Source organism: Oncorhynchus kisutch, linkage group LG8, assembly GCF_002021735.2.
Source record: "Oncorhynchus kisutch isolate 150728-3 linkage group LG8, Okis_V2, whole genome shotgun sequence".
Taxonomy (NCBI): domain Eukaryota; kingdom Metazoa; phylum Chordata; class Actinopteri; order Salmoniformes; family Salmonidae; genus Oncorhynchus; species Oncorhynchus kisutch.
The window spans coordinates 13798119-13825210 of record NC_034181.2 but is presented as its reverse complement, the minus strand read 5'-3'; the positions used below and the strand labels follow the sequence as shown (position 1 = coordinate 13825210).

At 45.8% G+C, this 27092-nt stretch overlaps 1 protein-coding gene across 11 annotated transcripts in view; it reads right to left on the bottom strand.

Annotated features, from left to right (window-relative positions):
* Positions 1–27092, bottom strand: part of LOC109894950 (potassium channel subfamily T member 1) — a 143356-nt gene that overhangs the window by 44540 nt on the left and 71724 nt on the right. For all 11 annotated transcript variants that reach the window (XM_031829693.1, XM_031829700.1, XM_031829701.1 and 8 more), the window contains 10 exons: positions 20740–20819; positions 17889–17991; positions 15736–15798; positions 15530–15578; positions 15190–15249; positions 14494–14568; positions 10563–10646; positions 8869–8963; positions 6575–6758; positions 405–569 (listed from right to left, as the gene is read on the bottom strand). In XM_031829693.1, the coding sequence (XP_031685553.1) occupies positions 405–569; positions 6575–6758; positions 8869–8963; positions 10563–10646; positions 14494–14568; positions 15190–15249; positions 15530–15578; positions 15736–15798; positions 17889–17991; positions 20740–20819 (958 nt within the window). The remainder of the gene's footprint in view (positions 1–404; positions 570–6574; positions 6759–8868; positions 8964–10562; positions 10647–14493; positions 14569–15189; positions 15250–15529; positions 15579–15735; positions 15799–17888; positions 17992–20739; positions 20820–27092) is intronic.

The following is a 27092-nucleotide window of genomic DNA, read 5'->3' as shown; positions in this document are numbered from 1 at the left end:
TTCCTCTATTCCTGTAGAGACCTACCAATATCATAGTCTTCCTCTATTACTGTAGAGACCTACCAATATAATAGCCTTCCTCTATTCCTGTAGAGACCTACCAATATCATTGCCTTCCTCTATTCCTGTAGAGACCTACCAATATAATAGCCTTCCTCTATTCCTGTAGAGACCTACCAATATAATAGCCTTCCTCTATTCCTGTAGAGACCTACCAATATCATAGCCTTCCTCTATTCCTGTAGAGACCTACCAATATCATTGCCTTCCTCTATTCCTGTAGAGACCTACCAATATCATAGTCTTCCTCTATTCCTGTAGAGACCTACCAATATAATAGCCTTCCTCTATTCCTGTAGAGACCTACCAAATAACATTGGCTTCTTCTATTCCTGTAGACCGACCTGTAATCTAGGATGAGCGTAGAACTCATTGAGGAAGTCCATGAGCAAGTCTATCTTCAGAGAGCTGACACACAGGACGGCGTGTTTCTCTGTCTGGGCCCGGTGTCTGCTGTAGTTCCCTCCTGACTTCTGACGCTCCATCCACAGATAGGCCAACTCCTCAAACTGACACACACACACACACACGCACACACACACACACACACGCACACACACACACACATATTTGAGGTTACAACAATCTACTGTACGGTTTGTAATACACTTACGGCATAACATGTTAGGAGGGTGACAGAAAGATAAGGGTGACAGAGGTAGGAGGGTGACAGAAAGAGAGGGTGACAGAGGTAGAAGGGTGACAGAGGTAGGAGGGTGACAGAGGTAGGAGGGTGACAGAAAGAGAGGGTGACAGAGGTAGGAGGGTGACAGAGGTAGGAGGGTGACAGAAAGAGAAGGTGACAGAGGTAGGAGGGTGACAGAGGTAGGAGGGTGACAGAGGTAGGAGGGTGACAGAGGTAGGAGGGTGACAGAAAGAGAGGGTGACAGAGGTAGGAGGGTGACAGAAAGAGGAGGGTGACAGAGGTAGGAGGGTGACAGAGGTAGGAGGGTGACAGAAAGAGGAGGGTGACAGAGGTAGGAGGGTGACAGAGGTAGGAGGGTGACAGAAAGAGGAGGGTGACAGAGGTAGGAGGGTGACAGAGGTAGGAGGGTGACAGAAAGAGAAGGGTGACAGAGGTAGGAGAGTGACAGAGGTAGGAGGGCTTTGAGTTGTGTTCTCATTACTGACGATGGACGGTGCATGTGAGGTCGGAGCATGACAAGCAAATTATGTTCATTCTCAGAAAGTTTGCCGTCATACGTTGGCATTGTTTACACATTGTCTATGTCTGTTTGTTTGTTCTAGAACATGAAGAACATGAAGTTTGTTCAAGCAGACTTAGCGTTGAGGATGTTACATGACTGGTTACTACTACAGGTATACATCTATAATTAAAACAATACTTATCAGGCCATTCTTTGTTTTTTACCTTTATTTAACCGGGCAAGTCAGTTAAGAACAAATTCTTATTTTCAATGACGGTCTAGGAACAGTGGGTTAACTGCCTTGTTCAGGGGCAGAAGAACAGATTTTTACCTTGTCAGGTCAGGGATTTGATCTTGCAACCTTCCGGACACTAGTCCAACGCTCTACCCACTAGGCTACCCTGCCACCCCGACCTTCCTAGTCCAGAACAGACTAGAGCATGGAATTCTATTCCACATCAGGCAACTGAGGGAAGCAATAGACTCAGATAAAAAAAATATAAAACAACCCTAAAAACAGCGACTGAGACACACACAGGAACAGACACACGCTAGCACACACACTCTACACACACAGGAAAGACACACGCTAGCACACACACTCTACACACACAGGAACAGACACACGCTAGCACACACACTCTACACACACAGGAACAGACACACGCTAGCACACACACTCTACACACACAGGAACAGACACACGCTAGCACACACACTCTACACACACAGGAACAGACACACGCTAGCACACACACTCTACACACACAGGAACAGACACACGCTAGCACACACACTCTACACACACAGGAACAGACACACGCTAGCACACACACTCTACACACACAGGAACAGACACACGCTAGCACACACACTCTACACACACAGGAACAGACACACGCTAGCACACACACTCTACACACACAGGAACAGACACACGCTAGCACACACACTCTACACACACAGGAACAGACACACGCTAGCACACACACTCTACACACACAGGAACAGACACACGCTAGCACACACACTCTACACACACAGAAACAGACACACGCTAGCACACACACTCTACACACACAGGAACAGACACACGCTAGCACACACACTCTACACACACAGGAACAGACACACGCTAGCACACACACTCTACACACACAGGAACAGACACACGCTAGCACACACACTCTACACACACAGGAACAGACACACGCTAGCACACACACTCTACACACACAGGAACAGACACACGCTAGCACACACACTCTACAACACAGGAACAGACACACGCTAGCACACACACTCTACACACACAGGAACAGACACACGCTAGCACACACACTCTACACACACAGGAACAGACACACGCTAGCACACACACTCTACCCACACAGGAACAGACACACGCTAGCACACACACTCTACACACACAGGAACAGACACACGCTAGCACACACACTCTACACACACAGGAACAGACACACGCTAGCACACACACTCTACCACACACAGGAAACAGACACACGCTAGCACACACACTCTACACACACAGGAACAGACACACGCTAGCACACACACTCTACACACACAGGAACAGACACACGCTAGCACACACACTCTACACACACAGGAACAGACACACGCTAGCACACACACTCTACACACACAGGAACAGACACACGCTAGCACACACACTCTACACACACAGGAACAGACACAGGCATACGCACACACACTCTACACACACAGGAACAGACACACGCATATGCACCCACACTCTACCCACACAGGAACAGACACACGCATACGCACCCACACTCTACACACACAGGAACAGACACACGCTAGCACACACACTCTACACACACAGGAACAGACACACGCATACGCATACGCATACGCACCCACACTCTACACACACAGGAACAGACACACGCTAGCACACACACTCTACACACACAGGAACAGACACACGCTAGCACACACACTCTACACACACAGGAACAGACACACGCTAGCACACACACTCTACACACACAGGAACAGACACACGCTAGCACACACACTCTACACACACAGGAACAGACACACGCTAGCACACACACTCTACACACACAGGAACAGACACACGCTAGCACACACACTCTACACACACAGGAACAGACACACGCTAGCACACACACTCTACACACACAGGAACAGACACACGCTAGCACACACACTCTACACACACAGGAACAGACACACGCTAGCACACACACTCTACACACACAGGAACAGACACACGCATACGCACACACACTCTACACACACAGGAACAGACACACGCATACGCACACACACTCTACACACACAGGAACAGACACACGCTAGCACACACACTCTACACACACAGGAACAGACACACGCTAGCACACACACTCTACACACACAGGAACAGACCACACGCTAGCACACACACTCTACACACACAGGAACAGACACACCGCTAGCACACACACTCTACACACACAGGACAGACACACGCTAGAACACACACTCTACACACACAGGAACAGACACACGCTAGCACACACACTCTCACACACAGGAACAGACACACGCTAGCACACACACTCTACACACACAGGAACAGACACCGCTAGCACACACACTCTACACACACAGGAACAGACACACGCTAGCACACACACTCTACACACACAGGAAACAGACACACGCTAGCACACACACTCTACACACACAGGAACAGACCAACACGCTAGCACACACACTCTACACCACACAGGAACAGACACACGCTAGCACACACACTCTACACACACAGGAACAGGACACACGCCTAGCACACAACACTCACACACACAGGAACAGACACACGCTAGCACACACACTCTACACACACAGGAACAGACACACGCTAGCACACACACTCTACACACACAGGAACAGACACACGCTAGCACAACACACTCTACACACACAGGAACAGACAGGCATACGCACACACACTCTACACACACAGGAACAGACACACGCATATGCACCCACACTCTACCCACACAGGAACAGACACACGCATACGCACCCACACTCTACACACACAGAACAGACACACGCATACGCACCCACACTCTACACACACAGGAACAGACACACGCATACGCATACGCATACGCACCCACACTCTACACACACAGAACAGACACACGCTAGCACACACACTCTACACACACAGGAACAGACACACGCTAGCACACACACTCTACACACACAGGAACAGACACACGCTAGCACACACACTCTACACACACAGGAACAGACACACGCTAGCACACACACTCTACACACACAGGAACAGACACAGGCATACGCACACACACTCTACACACACAGGAACAGACACACGCATATGCACCCACACTCTACCCACACAGGAACAGACACACGCATACGCACCCACACTCTACACACACAGGAACAGACACACGCATACGCACCCACACTCTACACACACAGGAACAGACACACGCATACGCATACGCATACGCACCCACACTCTACACACACAGGAACAGACACACGCTAGCACACACACTCTACACACACAGGAACAGACACACGCTAGCACACACACTCTACACACACAGGAACAGACACACGCTAGCACACACACTCTACACACACAGGAACAGACACACGCTAGCACACACACTCTACACACACAGGAACAGACACACGCTAGCACACACACACTACACACACAGGAACAGACACAGGCATACGCACACACACTCTACACACACAGGAACAGACACACGCATATGCACCCACACTCTACCCACACAGGAACAGACACACGCATACGCACCCACACTCTACACACACAGGAACAGACACACGCATACGCACCCACACTCTACACACACAGGAACAGACACACGCATACGCATACGCATACGCACCCACACTCTACACACACAGGAACAGACACACGCTAGCACACACACTCTACACACACAGGAACCGACACACGCTAGCACACACACTCTACACACACAGGAACAGACACACGCTAGCACACACACTCTACACACACTAGGAACAGACACACGCTAGCACACACACTCTACACACACAGGAACAGACACACGCATACGCACACACACTCTACACACACAGGAACAGACACACGCTAGCACACACACTCTACACACACAGGAACAGACACACGCTAGCACACACACTCTACACACACAGGAACAGACACACGCTAGCACACACACTCTACACACACAGGAACAGACACCGCTAGCACACACACTCTACACACACAGGAACAGACACACGCTAGCACACACACTCTACACACACAGGAACAGACACACGCTAGCACACACACTCTACACACACAGGAACAGACACACGCTAGCACACACACTCTACACACACAGGAACAGACACACGCTAGCACACACACTCTACACACACAGGAACAGACACACGCTAGCACACACACTCTACACACACAGGAACAGACACAGGCATACGCACACACACTCTACACACACAGGAACAGACACACGCATATGCACCCACACTCTACCCACACAGGAACAGACACACGCATACGCACCCACACTCTACACACACAGGAACAGACACACGCATACGCACCCACACTCTACACACACAGGAACAGACACACGCATACGCATACGCATACGCACCCACACTCTACACACACAGGAACAGACACACGCTAGCACCCACACTCTACACACACAGGAACAGACACACGCTAGCACACACAATCTACACACACAGGAACAGACACAGGCATACGCACACACACTCTACACACACAGGAACAGACACAGGCATACGCACCCACACTCTACACACACAGGAACAGACACACACATTCGCACCCACACTCTACACGCACAGGAACAGACACACACAGGAACAGACACACGCTAGCACACACACTCTACACACACAGGAACAGACACAGGCATACGCACACACACTCTACACACACAGGAACAGACACACGCATACGCACCCACACTCTACACACACACACATTGTAATATTGTTGTATGGTGGTATTATACCTGTTGTATTGTAGATATGTAGTGGTGTAATAATGTTATATGATTTATCTTGTGTTTTATATATAATGTGCCTTAAAGTGTTTGGATGCCAGGAAGAGTAGCTGCTGCCTTGGCAGGAACTAATGGAGATCCCTAATAAATACAAATACAAATGAAATCTTGTGAAATCTTTCAGCCTCAATTATCCTTGGAAAACAGCTGTGGTAATAGGCTATTGTGTAAGCACTGTTATATACAGTGTCATACCTGTAGCGGGAGGACCACGAGAGCCACACAGATGAGAATAACCACCAGCAGCTGAGAGGGCCAGATATGAGGTGTGACGTCACCGTAGCCCACGGTAGAGAAGGTGACGATGCAGAAATACAGAGAGTTGAACAGAGTCAGGTTCTGATTGGATGCTCTCTCAAGATGCTGGATACCACACGCCCTGGAAGGAGGAGAGGGATTTCACATTTAGGGGTGACATTTTGCACAAGGTAGTCTCGCGAGCACAGATGATTGACATAGTATGTTGCTGAATTCGTGTTATGGAGAACCACTATAATGCCGGAACTCAGAGCTTCAGATGTCGGATCTTAACTTGATCGATCCTTAAGTCACAGGGAATTTTCCAGATGCAATTCTAAATGAGCTCCGTGCGTGGCTGAAAATGAACAGTTCTCTTTCTCTCCATGCGGGGGCAGTCGAGTCATTGGGATCAGGGTTTGCTATCAAAATGATGTTCTCTCTCGCTCGCTCAAACGCTAACCCTAGCTCCTACTACTGCAACATTCAAACGTATAAAATCTATCTGAAACACAGCCATACACATCAACAACCGTCGTTTCATATACAGTGTCAAGTGTATGTTCAAGTTTTTTATTTGATTTATTTCACCTTTATTTAACCAGGTAGGCTAGTTGAGAACACCTTTATTTAACCAGGTAGGCTAGTTGAGAACACCTTTATTTAACCAGGTAGGCTAGTTGAGAACACCTTTATTTAATCAGGTAGGCTAGTTGAGAACACCTTTATTTAACCAGGTAGGCTAGTTGAGAACACCTTTATTTAACCAGGTAGGCTAGTTGAGAACACCTTTATTTAACAAGGCAAGTAAGTTAAGAACAAATTCTTATTTACAATGACGGCCTACACCGCCAAACCCGGACGATGCAGGGCCAATTGTGCGCCGCCCTATGGGACTCCCAGCCACAGCCGGTTGTGATACAGCCTGGATTCAAACCAGGGTGTCTGTAGTGACACCTCAAGCGCTGAGATGCTGTGCCTTAGACCGCTGTGCCACTCGGGAGCAATTGATCATTCAATGTGTCCATGTTTTAATTGAACCAGTCCTTATTCAAATAAGCTCACTGCTCTTTCCTCGTGCATACAGATGCCGGATCTTCCTCACAGGAGGAAAATAATCCTGCTGCAGGAGGATTTGAATAAATATTTACAAAGTATAATCACAGCCAGGGGGCAACTGGAAGCAGTGTTTGTAGACTATACAATGCAGTAGCGTACCTAGGGGATTGAGTTATTTGTGCCAGAAGGCCCGTGGGCCGGAATCAAACCCACGCTGACACAGTAGGCCTATATGTTCGCACTGAAGGCAGCAGCAGCCAGTTCATTCGTAACTTTGACAGTTCATTCGTAACTTTGACAGTTCATTCGTAACTTTGACAGTTCATTCGTATTGCCTACCTCCTCATGCCTTTTGCACACACTGTACATAGACTTTCTTTGCTCCATGTGTAACTCTGTGTTGTCTGTGTCACACTTCTTTGCTTTATCTTGGCCAGGTTGCAGTTGCAAATGAGAACTTGTTCTCAACTAGCCTACCTGGTTAAATAAAGGTGAAATAAAATGTAAAATCAAAAAGTCTAAGAGAAAGGTGAATTACACACAATGATGATCCAATGTAACCTAACTTACTGTTACAACTTGGCCTGAGTCCTACTGATCTCATCACTTGTGATATTTAAACAGACAGTTAGACATACATATACTATCCACATTGAAATTCAGCCTGGCAGATTAAGGATCAAAACCCTACATTCCCAACGATCGATGCACCACAACACTTCTGCTCTGACCTGTTGAATCAGTGAGAATCACACCATTGATTCTGCTATCTATTCTGCCTGACTTCCTCAGTTAATTTCCTGTATTGGATAATGAGGAGTCAAGATGTCAGTGGATGGAGGAGAGGAGAAGGTCCCAGGGAGCACCAGGGATGAAGGGGGAGATCAGGGGCTGTATTTCATTCCAGAAAGTTGTTTCCTCCTAGATGCCCTTGTTCACTCCCCTTCACAGATCTGAAACAACTGGGCATGAGAAAACTATCTGTGGGCCAAGCTGGTTGTTGATGTTGTCATTACAACCAAGTCCACCTCCTTTTTTCAATGTTGCTTACCCTTAACCAGATTCTATCAGATCTGTGAGTGGGAATGAAAAAGGGCAGATGACAAGGAACAGCTTTGTGGAATGAGTTGCGGCCCATGAGCCCAGATTTAGGAAGCTCCAGGGAAGAGAGGCTGGGATCAGAGGACACATACCCAGTGAAGACCAGACAGAGTAGGGTGCAGATGAGGATGAGAACCTGGTTGAACATGGCCGAGTGGGTCCTCTGAATGGCACGATGGAGATCATTCTGAGGGTAAAGAGGGGGGAGGGATAGAAGCAGAGTGAGGGAAGGAGAGATACAGAGAGAGGGTTAGGGTTCATGTTAAATTGGTTGGTCGGTCAGTTGGTCTGCTGTCCTGGCTAGTCTGTCAGTCTGTCAGTCTGCTCCATCTACTGCACCATCTATCTGTCTATTTATCTCGCTTTAAAACCTATCTGCCTTGCTGGTTACTTTTATACTGAAGCAGTCAACCTTTCATACAGCATACAAGCAGTGAACATGCAGCCCATGTCACACCTTGTTAATGTTTCTGTTTGGCTGAAGCCCCACTTCAGGCTCTTCAATCTACATACCCACCATGTCCCTTCATACCTTGTTAATGTTTCTGTTTGGCTGAAGCCCCACTTCAGTCTCTTCAATCTACATACCCACCATGTCCCTTCATACCTTGTTAATGTTTCTGTTTGGCTGACACTTCAGGCTCTTCAATCTACATACCCACCATGTCCCTTCATACCTTGTTAATGTTTCTGTTTGGCTGAAGCCCCACTTCAGTCTCTTCAAGCTACATACCCACCATGTCCCTTGTTAATGTTTCTGTTTGGCTGAAGCCCCACTTCAGTCTCTTCAAGCTACCTACCCACCATGTCCCTTCATACCCTGTTAATGTTTCTGTTTGGCTGAAGCCCCACTTCAGTCTCTTCAAGCTACCTACCCACCATGTCCCTTGTTAATGTTTCTGTTTGGCTGAAGCCCCACTTCAGTCTCTTCAAGCTACCTACCCACCATGTCCCTTGTTAATGTTTCTGTTTGGCTGAACCCCCACTTCAGTCTCTTCAAGCTACCTACCCACCATGTCCCTTGTTAATGTTTCTGTTTGGCTGAAGCCCCACTTCAGTCTCTTCAAGCTACCTACCCAACATGTCCCTTGTTAATGTTTCTGTTTGGCTGAAGCCCCACTTCAGTCTCTTCAAGCTACCTACCCAACATGTCCCTTGTTAATGTTTCTGTTTGGCTGAAGCCCCACTTCAGTCTCTTCAAGCTACCTACCCACCATGTGCCTTGTTAATGTTTCTGTTTGGCTGAAGCCCCACTTCAGTCTCTTCAAGCTACCTACCCATCATGTCCCTTGTTAATGTTTCTGTTTGGCTGAAGCCCCACTTCAGTCTCTTCAAGCTACCTACCCACCATGTCCCTTGTTAATGTTTCTGTTTGGCTGAAGCCTCCCCTTCAACCTCTCCAGGCTGGACCTGTTCTCCCTCTCAGAACTGGTCTCCTCGGCCCTGGACCTAACCAGCTGTCCACAGAGATACATGCAGGCTCTTGCTCAAATCTATACTCATTGCCTTCCTAAAACTTTTTTCTTAAACTGACAGGGAATCTACAGACTATTCATAACCAGGGAATTCTTACCAGGGCTCTTCTACACCCACATAATGCAGAGTTAAGTTATTCTATAGCAACTATTCTGCAAGCAGGCTATATACAGCATCATCTGAAAGCTGAAGCATTTTAATAGGAAGAACCCATGTATTCCCCTGCCAACAAAACGACATCATTATGACATCATTGCAACCAGTTCTGTCCAGTTTTGACTGCTGCGTTATGGCTGTAGCATATACTCACAATCATATTCTCCAGGGCACACTTGGCTAACCAGCAGTTGAGAAACACTGGGATGAAGATGTTTCTCAATGGAGGCCAGAAGATCTGAAGAGACAATTGGGATGAATTCATATGCACAGTATGCAGTGTACACTCCCATCATCAAGTTTCAACACTCACAGTCCCACATTACCATCCTCCCATGTCTCTAGAGCTATACTCATAATATAAAACATGAATATTGCAAAGGTCATATGTTGTCTTCTACTCCCAAGCCACTGCTACTACTCACTTTTTATTATCCATGCAGTCACTTTACCCCTACCTACCTACATGTACAAAGTACATCCACTCTGTACCGGTACCCCCTGTATATAGCCTCCACATCCACTCTGTACCGGTACCCCCTGTATATAGCCTCCACATCCACTCTGTACCGGTACCCCCTGTATATAGCCTCCACATCCACTCTGTACCGGTACCCCCTGTATATAGCCTCCACATCCACTCTGTACCGGTACCCCCTGTATATAGCCTCCACATCCACTCTGTACCGGTACCCCCTGTATATAGCCCCCCACATCCACTCTGTACCGGTACCCCCTGTATATAGCCTCCACATCCACTCTGTACCGGTACCCCCTGTATATAGCCTCCACATCCACTCTGTACCGGTACCCCCTGTATATAGCCTCCACATCCACTCTGTACCGGTACCCCCTGTATATAGCCTCCACATCCACTCTGTACCGGTACCCCCTGTATATAGCCTCCACATCCACTCTGTACCGGTACCCCCTGTATATAGCCTCCACATCCACTCTGTACCGGTACCCCCTGTATATAGCCTCCACATCCACTCTGTACCGGTACCCCCTGTATATAGCCTCCACATCCACTCTGTACCGGTACCCCCTGTATATAGCCTCCACATCCACTCTGTACCGGTACCCCCTGTATATAGCCTCCACATCCACTCTGTACCGGTACCCCCCTGTATATAGCCTCCACATCCACTCTGTACCGGTACCCCCTGTATATAGCCTCCACATTGACTCTGTACCGGTACCCCCTGTATATAGCCTCCACATTGACTCTGTACCGGTACCCCCTGTATATAGCCTCCACATCCACTCTGTACCGGTACCCCCTGTATATAGCCCCCACATCCACTCTGTACCGGTACCCCCTGTATATAGCCTCCACATCCACTCTGTACCGGTACCCCCTGTATATAGCCTCCACATCCACTCTGTACCGGTACCCCCTGTATATAGCCTCCACATTGACTCTGTACCGGTACCCCCTGTATATGGCCTCCACATTGACTCTGTACCGGTACCCCCTGTATATAGCCTCCACATCCACTCTGTACCGGTACCCCCTGTATATAGCCCCCACATCCACTCTGTACCGGTACCCCCTGTATATAGCCTCCACATCCACTCTGTACCGGTACCCCCTGTATATAGCCCCCACATCCACTCTGTACCGGTACCCCCTGTATATAGCCCCCACATCCACTCTGTACCGGTACCCCCTGTATATAGCCTCCACATCCACTCTGTACCGGTACCCCCTGTATATAGCCCCCACATCCACTCTGTACCGGTACCCCCTGTATATAGCCTCCACATTGACTCTGTACCGGTACCCCCTGTATATAGCCTCCACATTGACTCTGTACCGGTACCCCCTGTATATAGCCTCCACATCCACTCTGTACCGGTACCCCCTGTATATAGCCCCCACATCCACTCTGTACCGGTACCCCCTGTATATAGCCTCCACATCCACTCTGTACCGGTACCCCCTGTATATAGCCCCCACATCCACTCTGTACCGGTACCCCCTGTATATAGCCTCCACATTGACTCTGTACCGGTACCCCCTGTATATAGCCTCCACATCCACTCTGTACCGGTACCCCCTGTATATAGCCTCCACATTGACTCTGTACCGGTACCCCCTGTATATAGCCTCCACATTGACTCTGTACCGGTACCCCCTGTATATAGCCTCCACATCCACTCTGTACCGGTACCCCCTGTATATAGCCTCCACATTGACTCTGTACCGGTACCCCCTGTATATGGCCTCCACATCCACTCTGTACCGGTACCCCCTGTATATAGCCTCCACATCCACTCTGTACCGGTACCCCCTGTATATAGCCTCCACATCCACTCTGTACCGGTACCCCCTGTATATAGCCTCCACATTGACTCTGTACCGGTACCCCCTGTATATAGCCTCCACATCCACTCTGTACCGGTACCCCCTGTATATAGCCTCCACATTGACTCTGTACCGGTACCCCCTGTATATGGCCTCCTTATTGTTATTTTATTGTGTTACTATTTATTTTATTTTTACTTTAGTTTATTCAGTAAATATTTTCTTAACATTATTTATTGAACTGTATTGTTGGTTAAGGGCTTGTAAAGTAAGCATTTCATGGTAAGGTCTACACCTGTTGTATTCAGCATTTCACAGTAAGGTCTACTACACCTGTTGTATTCAGCATTTCACAGTAAGGTCTACTACACCTGTTGTATTCAGCATTTCACAGTAAGGTCTACTACACCTGTTGTATTCAGCATTTCACAGTAAGGTCTACTACACCTGTTGTATTCAGCATTTCACAGTAAGGTCTACTACACCTGTTGTATTCAGCATTTCACAGTAAGGTCTACTACACCTGTTGTATTCAGCATTTCACAGTAAGGTCTACTACACCTGTTGTATTCAGCATTTCACAGTAAGGTCTACTACACCTGTTGTATTCAGCATTTCACAGTAAGGTCTACTACACCTGTTGTATTCAGCATTTCACAGTAAGGTCTACTACACCTGTTGTATTCAGCATTTCACAGTAAGGTCTACTACACCTGTTGTATTCAGCATTTCATGGTAAGGTCTACTACACCTGTTGTATTCAGCATTTCACAGTAAGGTCTACTACACCTGTTGTATTCAGCATTTCACAGTAGGGTCTACTACACCTGTTGTATTCAGCATTTCACAGTCAGGTCTACTACACCTGTTGTATTCAGCATTTCACAGTAAGGTCTACTACACCTGTTGTATTCAGCGCATGTGACAAATACTATTTGATTTGATGTTCACTAATTGGTCTTGTTTGCTTTGTGGAGTATGGTTTGAGCCACTGAAATGAATCTCTTTGTCAGCACCACATTCCTCATGGTGTATCCTGTCACATTCCTCATGGTGTATCCTGTCACATTCCTCATGGCATATCCTGTCACATTCCTCATGGTGTATCCTGTCACATTCCTCATGGTGTATCCTGTCACATTCCTCATGGTGTATCCTGTCACATTCCTCATGGTGTATCCTGTCACATTCCTCATGGCGTATCCTGTCACATTCCTCATGGCGTATCCTGTCACATTCCTCATGGCGTATCCTGTCACATTCCTCATGGCGTATCCTGTCACATTCCTCATGGCGTATCCTGTCACATTCCTCATGGCGTATCCTGTCACATTCCTCATGGCGTATCCTGTCACATTCCTCATGGCGTATCCTGTCACATTCCTCATGGCGTATCCTGTCACATTCCTCATGGCGTATCCTGTCACATTCCTCATGGCATATCCTGTCACATTCCTCATGGTGTATCCTGTCACATTCCTCATGGTGTATCCTGAAACAGTCCTCATGGTGTATCCTGTCACATTCCTCATGGTGTATCCTGTCACATTCCTCATGTACAGCATGCCTGAAGCCCATTCATTTTAGAAGGTATATAGACTATTTGAAATAATAATAATAATTGAATATGGCACAGATGGAAAACAAGGTGTGTGTGTGTGTGTGTGTGTGTGTGTGTGTGTGTGTGTGTGTGTGTGTGTGTGTGTGTGTGTGTGTGTGTGTGTGTGTGTGTGTGTGTGTGTGTGTGTGTGAGATCAGGTGGAAGAAGACTCACAGTGATTATAAACGGCACGGTATTGATCATCTCCAGGATGAAGGAGATCTGGAACATCTGCTCCCAGATGTTCCCCTGAAAGAGAGAAACACAATCAACGTGTGAGTCAAGGCAATAAGCTACTGGCTCTGTCTGTGGACTAATTACAATGATAGTGATATTAAACGAATCCCCCAAAAACGAGGTCAATATTGTTGGAATAATCAGACCTCGGTTCTAAGTGTGCCTGGCACAATGGAACTAATTCTGCTAATCCCGCCCATCAGACGCTCCAGACAGGCGAGAACACAATGACAGGATTCGTTAAAACAATTAGGAATTGAAGCCATCTGCCAAAACGAAGCAAAACAAAAAACACACTGTTATTTGTCTTCCTAAAGTAAAAGTAAAACAGCCTAATTGATCAAAGAAAGGGAAGTAGCACTGCAGCACTAATGAGTTATTTAAGGAAAGAGCCCAATTTAAAGAAAAAAGTAGGACGGACACCTCATTTTTTATTCATTTGTAAAGTGTATTAATGACCTGTTCTTCTGGCTCAGGCTAGAGCGGAGGCTCGCGGTTAAAACACATGCCAGAAAATTTGCCAATTAATTGCAATCTCACACAGACACGCCACACGACTCTGCCTGATAGAATGAATGAAACTTTCTTTGTGGCGGCGATCAGTGTGAAAGGAGTAGAGCTGAGGTGTCTTACTTTGTAGCTGAGATATGTAAGGAGCATGGCTTCCAGGAAACTGATTAAGGCCACGATCACCTGGAGCAGAGCAGAGTGGAGGCACACACATTACCAGGGCTGCAATCTGGCCACATAACTTCTCAGGCAATCTACATATCACTGGGGAAAAGATGTGCTGTGGTTTCTGTTGTAAAATATTTCTTGTTTTTCTAATGTATTGGCCACAGGGGAAGGGGGAGATTGTCAATGAAATATTCACTTGTGAGTTTGACCCATAGTGGCTACTGTTGAATGGAAGACTTGAGAATCCAGTACTGTATTACCAAAGCAGTGTTAGTGAATGTCAGTATTCCTTTACCTGTATCGCCCATACAGGAACCCTTCTGTTCACCCAGAAAATCAAATCCCTTTCAAAAGACAAAACAGTGTTATTGATGATGAATTACACTGTATGGGTTAGACAAGACTCATTTCAAACACCACCTGATAGCTATGAGATGACCACAATCAGAAACACACTCGAAGCCCGGGACAGCACGTCAATGTTAGACCTTCACAACTCACCAGTTGATTTCGGTGCTTTCTGTAGATTCTGCTGTGGTGCTGGTTCGGTTCTGACAGTTCACACTGCAGAGGAAATCCATAGCAAAGGGAAGTCGTTCAGACAGAATGTGTGGTGAAATATTTATCCTGTGGCTAATAGGCACCTTCACTCACTCTGCATGTTGCCATGGTGACGGACGGGAGGCAGAGGGACAGTTTCTTTAAGAGCTGCCGGCAGCAGTGTATACAATAAAAACCATATGCTGCTTCCATATCACTACACTGAGAGAGACCATCGCTGCTGCTATTTAAAGCCCTTTGTGTCTCAGACAGATACTAAATGAATTCCAAACTCTGGATCTATCTTATCTTGGCCAAATACAGTTTTATTTTCAACTTTGGGTAAAAGTTAGAGGTAGATTCTCTGAATCACACAATACCTGAATAGATACCATCTTTTTTTAGAATTGATCTGACTACTGAACAAAAATCTGAACGCAACATGTAAAGTGTTGGTCCCATGTTTCATGAGCTAAAATAAAATAACCCAGAAATATTCCATAGGCACAAAAAGCATATTTCTCTAAAATGTTGTGCACACATTTGTTTACATTCCTGTTAGTGAGCATTTTTCCTTTGTTAAGGTAATCCATCCACAGGTGTGGATGGATTACGCTCTCGCGACCTGTACGCTCTCGTTGGCTGGCCCTCGCTTCATACTCGTCGCCAAACATGTCATCTACAAGACCCTGCTAGGTAAAGTCCCCCCTTATCTCAGCTCGCTGGTCACCATAGCATCTCCCACCTGTAGCACACGCTCCAGCAGGTATATCTCTCTAGTCACCCCCAAAACCAATTCTTTCTTTGGCCACCTCTCCTTCCAGTTCTCTGCTGCCAATGACTGGAACGAACTACAAAAATCTCTGAAACTGGAAACACTTATCACCCTCACTAGCTTTAAGCACCAACTGTCAGAGCAGCTCACAGATTACTGCACCTGTACATAGCCCACCTATAATTTAGCCCAAACAACTACCTCTTTCACAACTGTATTTAATTTTAATAAATTTATTTATTTTGCTCCTTTGCACCCCATTATTTTTATTTCTACTTTGCACATTCTTCCACTGCAAAACTACCATTCCAGTATTTTACTTGCTATATTGTATTTACTTTGCCATCATGGCCTTTTTTGCCTTTACCTCCCTTCTCACCTCATTTGCTCACATCGTATATAGACTTGTTTCTACTGTATTATTGACTGTATGTTTGTTTTACTCCATGTGTAACTCTGTGTCGTTGTATCTGTCGAACTGCTTTGCTTTATCTTGGCCAGGTAGCAATTGTAAATGAGAACTTGTTCTCAACTTGCCTACCTGGTTAAATAAAGGTAAAATAAATAAATAAATAAAAAATCAAGAAGCTGATTAAACAGCATGATCATTACACAGGTGCACCTTGTGAACTGGGGACATTAAAATGTGCAGTTTTGTCATACAACACAATGGCACAGATGTCTCAAGTTTTGAGGGAGCGTGCAATTGGAATGCTGACTGCATGACTGTCTAACAGAGCTGTTGCCAGAGAATGATAATTGCTCTACAATAAGCCACCTCTAACATCGTTTAGAGAATTTGGCAGTACATCGGACTGGTCTCACAACCACAGACCACGTGTAACCATGCCAGCCTAGGACTTCCACATCTGGCTTCTTTACCTGTGGGATCGACTGAGGAGGGGGATGGTGGGTGCTGAGGAGTATTTCTGTCTGTAATAAAGCCCTCAAAACTCATTCTGATTGGCTGGATTTGGCTCTTCAGTGGGAAGGCCCACCCCCGGCTGTGCCCCTCCCCAATCATGTGAAATCCATAGATTAGGGCCTAATTTATTTATTTCAGTTGACCGATTTCCTTATATGAATTGTAACTCCGTAAAATCATTGAAATGATTTCATATTGCGTTTATATTTTTGTTCAGTATATATCAATATATCAGAGGAAAATTAGATCATTTCCATATTATTGTCCATATTCTAATACGAGATGCTGATGCACTTATTCTGCCCTCAATCTCAAACACCCAAATTAGAAATCACAGTTTAACAAATGCTACGGTCACTAGTAATACATTGAATAACAGGACTTTATCAGGAGGTTAAATTAGCAGTTACTCACCATACACCAGTGACCTGTTCGGGATCGTCCAGAGACACTCTGAGGACGTATAGGGCACACGTCAACAGCTTCAAGGAGAAGTTAAACAGACGGATCCTCAGGCCTACATGGAAACAAATGCAATAGAGAACACTAAAGGCCAGATTTACTAAGTAATTGCATTGGGAGTAAATCTTAACCTGTTTCCCAGAGGGAATTGAACGATTATAGTTGACAAAGGTCAAAAAAAGCTTATGGGAAGGAATAACATGGGAAAGAAAAGAGTAACTGAATTTGTGCTGATTTATATTGAAAAAGGAATCTGTTTAATCAGGCTCATATGAGTAAATCTGGCTAATGTTTACAGTCATGTTTTTGTAATGCAAGACACATTGGTATGGGAATGTCTAGAAAGTTTGGTTTTAACTGCCCAGAAACTGAACTTATCGCAGACCGATGAAATGAGCAGGCTAGTGAGTCCGACAGGTAAAGCATCTCTCCTCAGAACTGGTGTCTCTACCCTACTGGACATCTCTCCTCAGAACTGGTGTCTCTACCCTACTGGACATCTCTCCTCAGAACTGGTGTCTCTACCCTACTGGACATCTCTCCTCAGAACTGGTGTCTCTACCCTCCTGGACATCTCTCCTCAGAACTGGTGTCTCTACCCTACACCAGACATCTCTCCTCAGAGCTGGTGTCTCTACCCTACTGGACATCTCTCCTCAGAACTGGTGTCTCTACCCTACACCAGACATCTCTCCTCAGAACTGGTGTCTCTACCCTACTGGACATCTCTCCTCAGAACTGGTGTCTCTACCCTCCTGGACATCTCTCCTCAGAACTGGTGTCTCTACCCTACACCAGACATCTCTCCTCAGAGCTGGTGTCTCTACCCTACTGGACATCTCTCCTCAGAACTGGTGTCTCTACCCTACACCAGACATCTCTCCTCAGAACTGGTGTCTCTACCCTACTGGATATCTCTCCTCAGAACTGGTGTCTCTACCCTACTGGACATCTCTCCTCAGAACTGATGTCTCTACCCTACTGGACATCTCTCCTCAGAACTGGTGTCTCTACCCTACTGGACATCTCTCCTCAGAACTGGTGTCTCTACCCTACTGGACATCTCTCCTCAGAACTGGTGTCTCTACCCTACACCAGACATCTCTCCTCAGAACTGGTGTCTCTACCCTACTGGATATCTCTCCTCAGAACTGGTGTCTCTACCCTACTGGAAATCTCTCCTCAGAACTGGTGTCTCTACCCTACTGGACATCTCTCCTCAGAACTGGTGTCTCCACCCTACTGGACATCTCTCCTCAGAACTGGTGTCTCTACCCTACTGGACATCTCTCCTCAGAACTGGTGTCTCCACCCTACTGGACATCTCTCCTCAGAACTGGTGTCTCCACCCTACTGGACATCTCTCCTCAGAACTGGTGTCTCTACCCTACTGGACATCTCTCTATACCACAACCCTACCTGTTTAAGTGTAATGGTGTTGTCCAGGCTGTGTTGCTGTCAGGTCTAAAGTGACTATATCTGGCGATGCACAGAGCCGTGACTATCAGGCTTCATGCTGGTCTGGCAGACCATCACAACTGATGTCTCTGATACAGAGGGGCTGGGTTAAATACGGAAGACCTATTTTGGTTGAATGCATTCAGTTGTGCAGTGAACAGCTATGTGTCAGATCCACAACGATATGACACCCTGTGGGGGGAGATGCTGGATGCTGTGGCAGGTATATAAAGCAGTGGAGTAGAGGATGGCTTATTGTGATATATAAGGATTAAGACCCAATAACACGACATGCTGTCAGTAAAGCCATTACAACAACACAGCCCTGCGCACAAGCCTCAACACACACACACACACACACACACACACACACACACACACACACACACACACACACACACACACACACACACACACACACACACACACACACACACACACACACACACACAGGCAAATCATCACCCACACAACTTACCTGGCTGCAGATACACATGTCAGTCAGAGGGTGGCGCCAGCTGCCTTAAACACTGTTCACATTTCAATCAACCAAGCCTCCCATTTCATCTCTTTGCAGTATTAACACAGCAGTGACACAGTTGCAAGAAAAACACCCACATCAAATGCTTCACAATGAGTTTGTATTGTACAGGGGCCAAAACAATCTGACTCAGCAGGAAGCTCTATAGAGTTGGGTTGGCCTTTCTATTTGGCCCTAATGTTTTCTCTGTAACTGATGGGAAGTTGTTCAGAGATATTGACAAGCACATAGGAAGCACTAACAACATACTGCAGCCATTACACATGCACGCACGCACACACACACACATGTAAAAACACAAAAACACGCACCCCCACACACACACATGCATGTAAAAACACAAAAACACCCACGTACACACACAAATACACACATGTAAAAACACACACAGCACACGAAAACACACACAGGCACACACACGTATTTACAAACACACAGAGAGACTGTAGACATGATGCATTGTGGGTGGCAAGTTGGACAGTTCCAATGTCTTTTTCAGAATGCAGGAGAAATCCCACCCTGGCTGTATCCATGCCTTAAGTCCTAATAAGAAATTATAATACCATATCAGTTAACAAAATACCTAAAGCATTGTCCTCTTCACAGCAACATGGTGTGCAGACCTGAGACACAGCACCATGCGTCAAGACAACTAATTAAAGACCCAGACTGGAGCTGAAATTGGATCTGCAATAGACCTTAATGACTTACGTTACAGTATTACCCTGCATTAGGAGGACCTTTATGACTTCCTAGGTCTGTTGTGACAGTAATAAAGTCCAAACTTCTCTGTGCTCTACTTACTTGACCTTTGGTTTTTGATGAAGAACAGCTTGAGCCTCTCCTTGAAGGTGTTTTCATTCACATAGAACTCCACCTGAACCCTGGAGAGAGAAACAGAGACAGTCAGTACATCTACCATAGAACTCCACCTGAACCCTGGAGAGAGAAACAGAGACAGTCAGTACATCTACCATAGAACTCCACCTGAACCCTGGAGAGAGAAACAGAGACAGTCAGTACATCTACCATAGAACTCCACCTGAACCCTGGAGAGAGAAACAGAGACAGTCAGTACATCTACCATAGAACTCCACTTGAACCCTGGAGAGAGAGAGACAGTCAGTACATCTACCATAGAACTCCACCTGAACCCTGGAGAGAGAAACAGAGACAGTGAGTACATCTACCATAGAACTCCACCTGAACCCTGGAGAGAGAGACAGAGACAGTCAGTACATCTACCATAGAACTCCACCTGAACCCTGGAGAGAGAAACAGAGACAGTCAGTACATCTACCATAGAACTCCACCTGAACCCTGGAGAGAGAGACAGAGACAGTCAGTACATCTACCATAGAACTCCACCTGAACCCTGGAGAGAGAGACAGAGACAGTCAGTACATCTACCATAGAACTCCACCTGAACCCTGGAGAGAGAGACAGAGACAGTCAGTACATCTACCATAGAACTCCACCTGAACCCTGGAGAGAGAAACAGAGACAGTCAGTACATCTACCATAGAACTCCACCTGAACTCTGGAGAGAGAGACAGAGACAGTCAGTACATCTACCATAGAACTCCACCTGAACCCTGGAGAGAGAAACAGAGACAGTCAGTACATCTACCATAGAACTCCACCTGAACCCTGGAGAGAGAGACAGAGACAGTCAGTACATCTACCATAGAACTCCACCTGAACCCTGGAGAGAGAGACAGAGACAGTCAGTACATCTACCATAGAACTCCACCTGAACCCTGGAGAGAGAGACAGAGACAGTCAGTACATCTACCATAGAACTCCACCTGAACCCTGGAGAGAGAAACAGAGACAGTCAGTACATCTACCATAGAACTCCACCTGAACCCTGGAGAGAGAGACAGAGACAGTCAGTACATCTACCATAGAACTCCACCTGAACCCTGGAGAGAGAGACAGAGACAGTCAGTACATCTACCATAGAACTCCACCTGAACCCTGGAGAGAGACAGAGACAGTCAGTACATCTACCATAGAACTCCACCTGAACCCTGGAGAGAGAGACAGAGACATTCAGTACATCTACCATAGAACTCCACCTGAACCCTGGAGAGAGAGACAGAGACAGTCAGTACATCTACCATAGAACTCCACCTGAACCCTGGAGAGAGAGACAGAGACAGTCAGTACATCTACCATAGAACTCCACCTGAACCCTGGAGAGAGACAGAGACAGTCAGTACATCTACCATAGAACTCCACCTGAACCCTGGAGAGAGAGACAGAGACATTCAGTACATCTACCATAGAACTCCACCTGAACCCTGGAGAGAGAGACAGAGACAGTCAGTACATCTACCATAGAACTCCACCTGAACCCTGGAGAGAGACAGAGACAGTCAGTACATCTACCATAGAACTCCACCTGAACCCTGGAGAGAGAGACAGAGACAGTCAGTACATCTACCATAGAACTCCACCTGAACCCTGGAGAGAGAGACAGTCAGTACATCAACCATAGAACCCATGAACCCTGGAGAGAGACAGAGACAGTCAGTACATCTACCATAGAACACATGAACCCTGGAGAGAGACAGAGACAGTCAGTACATCTACCATAGAACTCCACCTGAACCCTGGAGAGAGAGACAGTCAGTACATCAACCATAGAACCCATGAACCCTGGAGAGAGACAGAGACAGTCAGTACATCTACCATAGAACACATGAACCCTGGAGAGAGACAGAGACAGTCAGTACATCTACCATAGAACTCCACCTGAACCCTGGAGAGAGAAACAGAGACAGTATGCATCTACCATAGAACTCATGAACCCTGGAGAGAAACAGAGACAGTCAGTTCATCTACCATAGAACTCATGAACCCTGGAGAGAAAATGAGACAGTCAGAACATCTACCATAGAATTCCACCTGAACCCTGGAGAGAGAGACAGAGACAGTCAGTACATCTACCATAGAACTCCACCTGAACCCTGGAGAGAGAGACAGAGACAGTCAGTACATCTACCATAGAAGTACTCATGCATCCATATATAAGGACCATGGTTATTTGATTGAACTGTTTTGAGATATCAGTAAGTAGACAAGCTTAACCATGATGCATTGTGTTGTTGAATGCTGGAAGGCTCGGGTCTCTTTGTTTATCTGTTACCTCGAAGGCCTTCAGCAGTGTGAGACACTGAACACAGCATACAAGGTGCTTTTCAAAATGCTCCAACAGCCAAAATGAAGAACAGCAGCAGAGTGAAGGCAAACAGGTAAAACAGGATACTTCATCACATGTAACATGAAAAAATGGGTTTAGTGTAAAATGGGTTTAGTGTAAAATGGGTTTAGTGTAAAATGGGTTTAGTGTAAAAAAACAAAAAACAATCGTAATGACCCCTTTCCTGGATTGGGTTTAGTGTAAAAAACTCTAAACAATCATAATGACCCCTTTCCTGGAATGGGTTTAGTGTAAAAAAACGAAAAACTATCATAATGACCCCTTTCCTGGATTGGGTTTAGTGTAAAAAACATCAATCATAATTGACCCCTTTATAGTCTCCTATATTACCCACAGTGGCCAATTACTGTCATGACAACAAGGAGATGTAGAGTAACCATGGTAATTTGGAACTATCTATTAGAGAGTGAATATTGTGTTGATATGACTCTGAAGATAACCAAGCAGAAATTCTGATGTGACACGAGGCACGCTATCTGTTTCAACACCACTGTCTGTCTGGCTGGAGAAGACTGCTGCCTGACTGTTGAAATGTGTGATGTGCAGCTGAGGTTAAAGCCACACCAACTTCCATTTGAAGCTCTGATAGCTACGTAGCTATGGTGATATTATCATGGAGTATTTTAAAAGACCCTTAAATTATGTATGCCTCTAAACTGCGAAGGCTCCTCCCAATCAAATTAGTTATTTTACATTGCTGCTTCATGCATAATTATAGTTTACTTCTTCTCCCATGATGCAATTCACTAAGCACCCATCCAACCCCTTAGTAGGCCTACAGTACAATATCCCCCAGCAACTTAGATACTGTACATAGCAGTGTAGCTTTAATCATGTAGGAAGTAGGAATGCTCATTAATCATTTGAGTCAACATATTCTCCTCATAATGCTATTTATAAACACATCACATAGACTGTAGATTCTAGCTGTAGAAAGCCCCTCCCTACCTACCCACCACTTCCTGTGTGTGACATCACCACAGACCAGAGGTTCTAAATATTTATATCCTGCACTCTCATTGGTCCCTCAGCTATTCCATATATTCTTGATTGGACTCTCCTATTCAATCATTTCATGAATAAGTAAAAAGGAACAGTGTAGTGACTGTGACTTATGGATCACCTCTGTGGTGCAATTCATTCATACTTGACAAGCTTGTCACTTTAAAATATATATTTCATTTTATACGGTCCTCCTGTACCCCCAACATGACATATTTTTGTTGTGGCCCCTGACAAGCACACCTGATTCTACTTGTCTACTAATTATCAAGCCCTTGACAGGTTGAATCAAGTTTTTTTGTCCGGGCTACAACAAAAATGTGTTCTGTTGGGGGTAGACAAGGGCTGGAGTTGGGAAACACTGGTCTACGCAATCTAATGAAACACTTTGATGTTAATGTAAAGCAAGTACATTAATAAAGGCCCATAAACTGAATATTGGGGTGTGTCTGGGAGGTTATAAATGAAGGGAGAGCTAACTTTGACTTCTCCATCATGAATAGATGTAGATTAATCTAAAGTGAGGGTGAAAGAGATCGATTTGATGTGTGGTTGCCTCCCCTAATGACAGCGATAAAGGGCTGTAAACTCCTGCAGGGCCCTTGGAGCCTTCTGACAAGATTAATAGGGAGGAGAGGAAGGTATGAAGAGGAGAGAAAAGGAGGAGAGCAATTACTGGAGCCTTATCCTGAGGGAAGCAGAGAGAGAGAGAGAGGGAGGGTCTGCATACTAAGAGATGTGTAGCTTAACCTGCTGTCCAATCCTCCTCTCCTTTTGGCCTCCCTCCCTCTCTCCCTCTATTTCTTTACCACATGGAGACTGCCTCCAGGCAGGAAACGTACACTCCACTCTCATGTGGTGAACCAATAACTGTATAGGTGCTGTAAAGGCCAGGAACCACTCGTACACATTACACACACATGCTCACAATAGAAACACCCAGCAAAGAAAGAGGGACCGGGGCCAAGCTTCCTGCTATCCAGGACCTCTATGCCAGGCGGTGTCAGAGGAAGGCCCTAAAAATTGTCAAAGACTCCAGCCACCCTAGTCATAGACTGCTTCCTCTGGTGCCGGAGCGCCAAGTCTAGGTCCAAGAGGCTTCTAAACAGATTCTAAGCAATAAGACTCCTAAACACCTAATCAAATGGCTGGTAGCTGGGGTGGCAGGTAGCCTAGTGGTTAGAGAGTTGGGCCAGTAACCGAAAGGTTGCTGGATCAAATCCCTGAGCTGACAAGCTATGAATCTATCTATCGTTCAGTTAACCCACTGTCCCTGGTAGGCCGTCATTGTAAATAAGAATTAGTTCTTAACTACCTTGCCTGGTTAAATAAAGGTTACACATGGCTACCCAGACTATTTGTATTGCCCCCTTCCCCTCTTTTACACCGCTGCTGTTATCATCTATGCATATTCACTTTAATAACTCTACCTACATGTACATATTACCTCAACTAACCGGTGCCCCCGCACATTGACTCTGTACTGGTACCCCCCTGTATATAGTCTCACTACTACCAGTTATTTCACTGCTGCTCTTTAATTACTTGTTACTTTTATTTCTTATTGTTATCTGTATTTTTTTAACTGCATTGTTGTTTAGGGGCTCGTCAGTAAGCATTTCACTGTAAGGTCTACACCTGTTGTATTCAGCATTTCACTGTAAGGTCTACACCTGTTGTATTCAGCATTTCACTGTAAGGTCTACACCTGTTGTATTCAGCATTTCACTGTAAGGTCTACACCTGTTGTATTCAGCATTTCACTGTAAGGTCTACACCTGTTGTATTCAGCATTTCACTGTAAGGTCTACACCTGTTGTATTCAGCATTTCACTGTAAGGTCTACACCTGTTGTATTCAGCATTTCACTGTAAGGTCTACACCTGTTGTATTCAGCATTTCACTGTAAGGTCTACACCTGTTGTATTCAGCATTTCACTGTAAGGTCTACACCTGTTGTATTCAGCATTTCACTGTAAGGTCTACACCTGTTGTATTCAGCATTTCACTGTAAGGTCTACACCTGTTGTATTCAGCATTTCACTGTAAGGTCTACACCTGTTGTATTCAGCATTTCACTGTAAGGTCTACACCTGTTGTATTCAGCATTTCACTGTAAGGTCTACACCTGTTGTATTCAGCATTTCACTGTAAGGTCTACACCTGTTGTATTCAGCATTTCACTGTAAGGTCTACTACACCTGTTGTATTCAGCATTTCACTGTAAGGTCTACACCTGTTGTATTCAGCATTTCACTGTAAGGTCTACACCTGTTGTATTCAGCATTTCACTGTAAGGTCTACACCTGTTGTATTCAGCATTTCACTGTAAGGTCTACACCTGTTGTATTCAGCATTTCACTGTAAGGTCTACACCTGTTGTATTCAGCATTTCACTGTAAGGTCTACTACACCTGTTGTATTCAGCATTTCACTGTAAGGTCTACTACACCTGTTGTATTCAGCATTTCACTGTAAGGTCTACACCTGTTGTATTCAGCATTTCACTGTAAGGTCTACACCTGTTGTATTCAGCATTTCACTGTAAGGTCTACACCTGTTGTATTCAGCATTTCACTGTAAGGTCTACACCTGTTGTATTCAGCATTTCACTGTAAGGACTACACCTGTTGTATTCAGCATTTCACTGTAAGGTCTACACCTGTTGTATTCAGCATTTCACTGTAAGGTCTACACCTGTTGTATTCAGCATTTCACTGTAAGGTCTACACCTGTTGTATTCAGCATTTCACTGTAAGGTCTACACCTGTTGTATTCAGCATTTCACTGTAAGGTCTACACCTGTTGTATTCAGCATTTCACTGTAAGGTCTACACCTGTTGTATTCAGCATTTCACTGTAAGGTCTACACCTGTTGTATTCAGCATTTCACTGTAAGGTCTACACCTGTTGTATTCAGCATTTC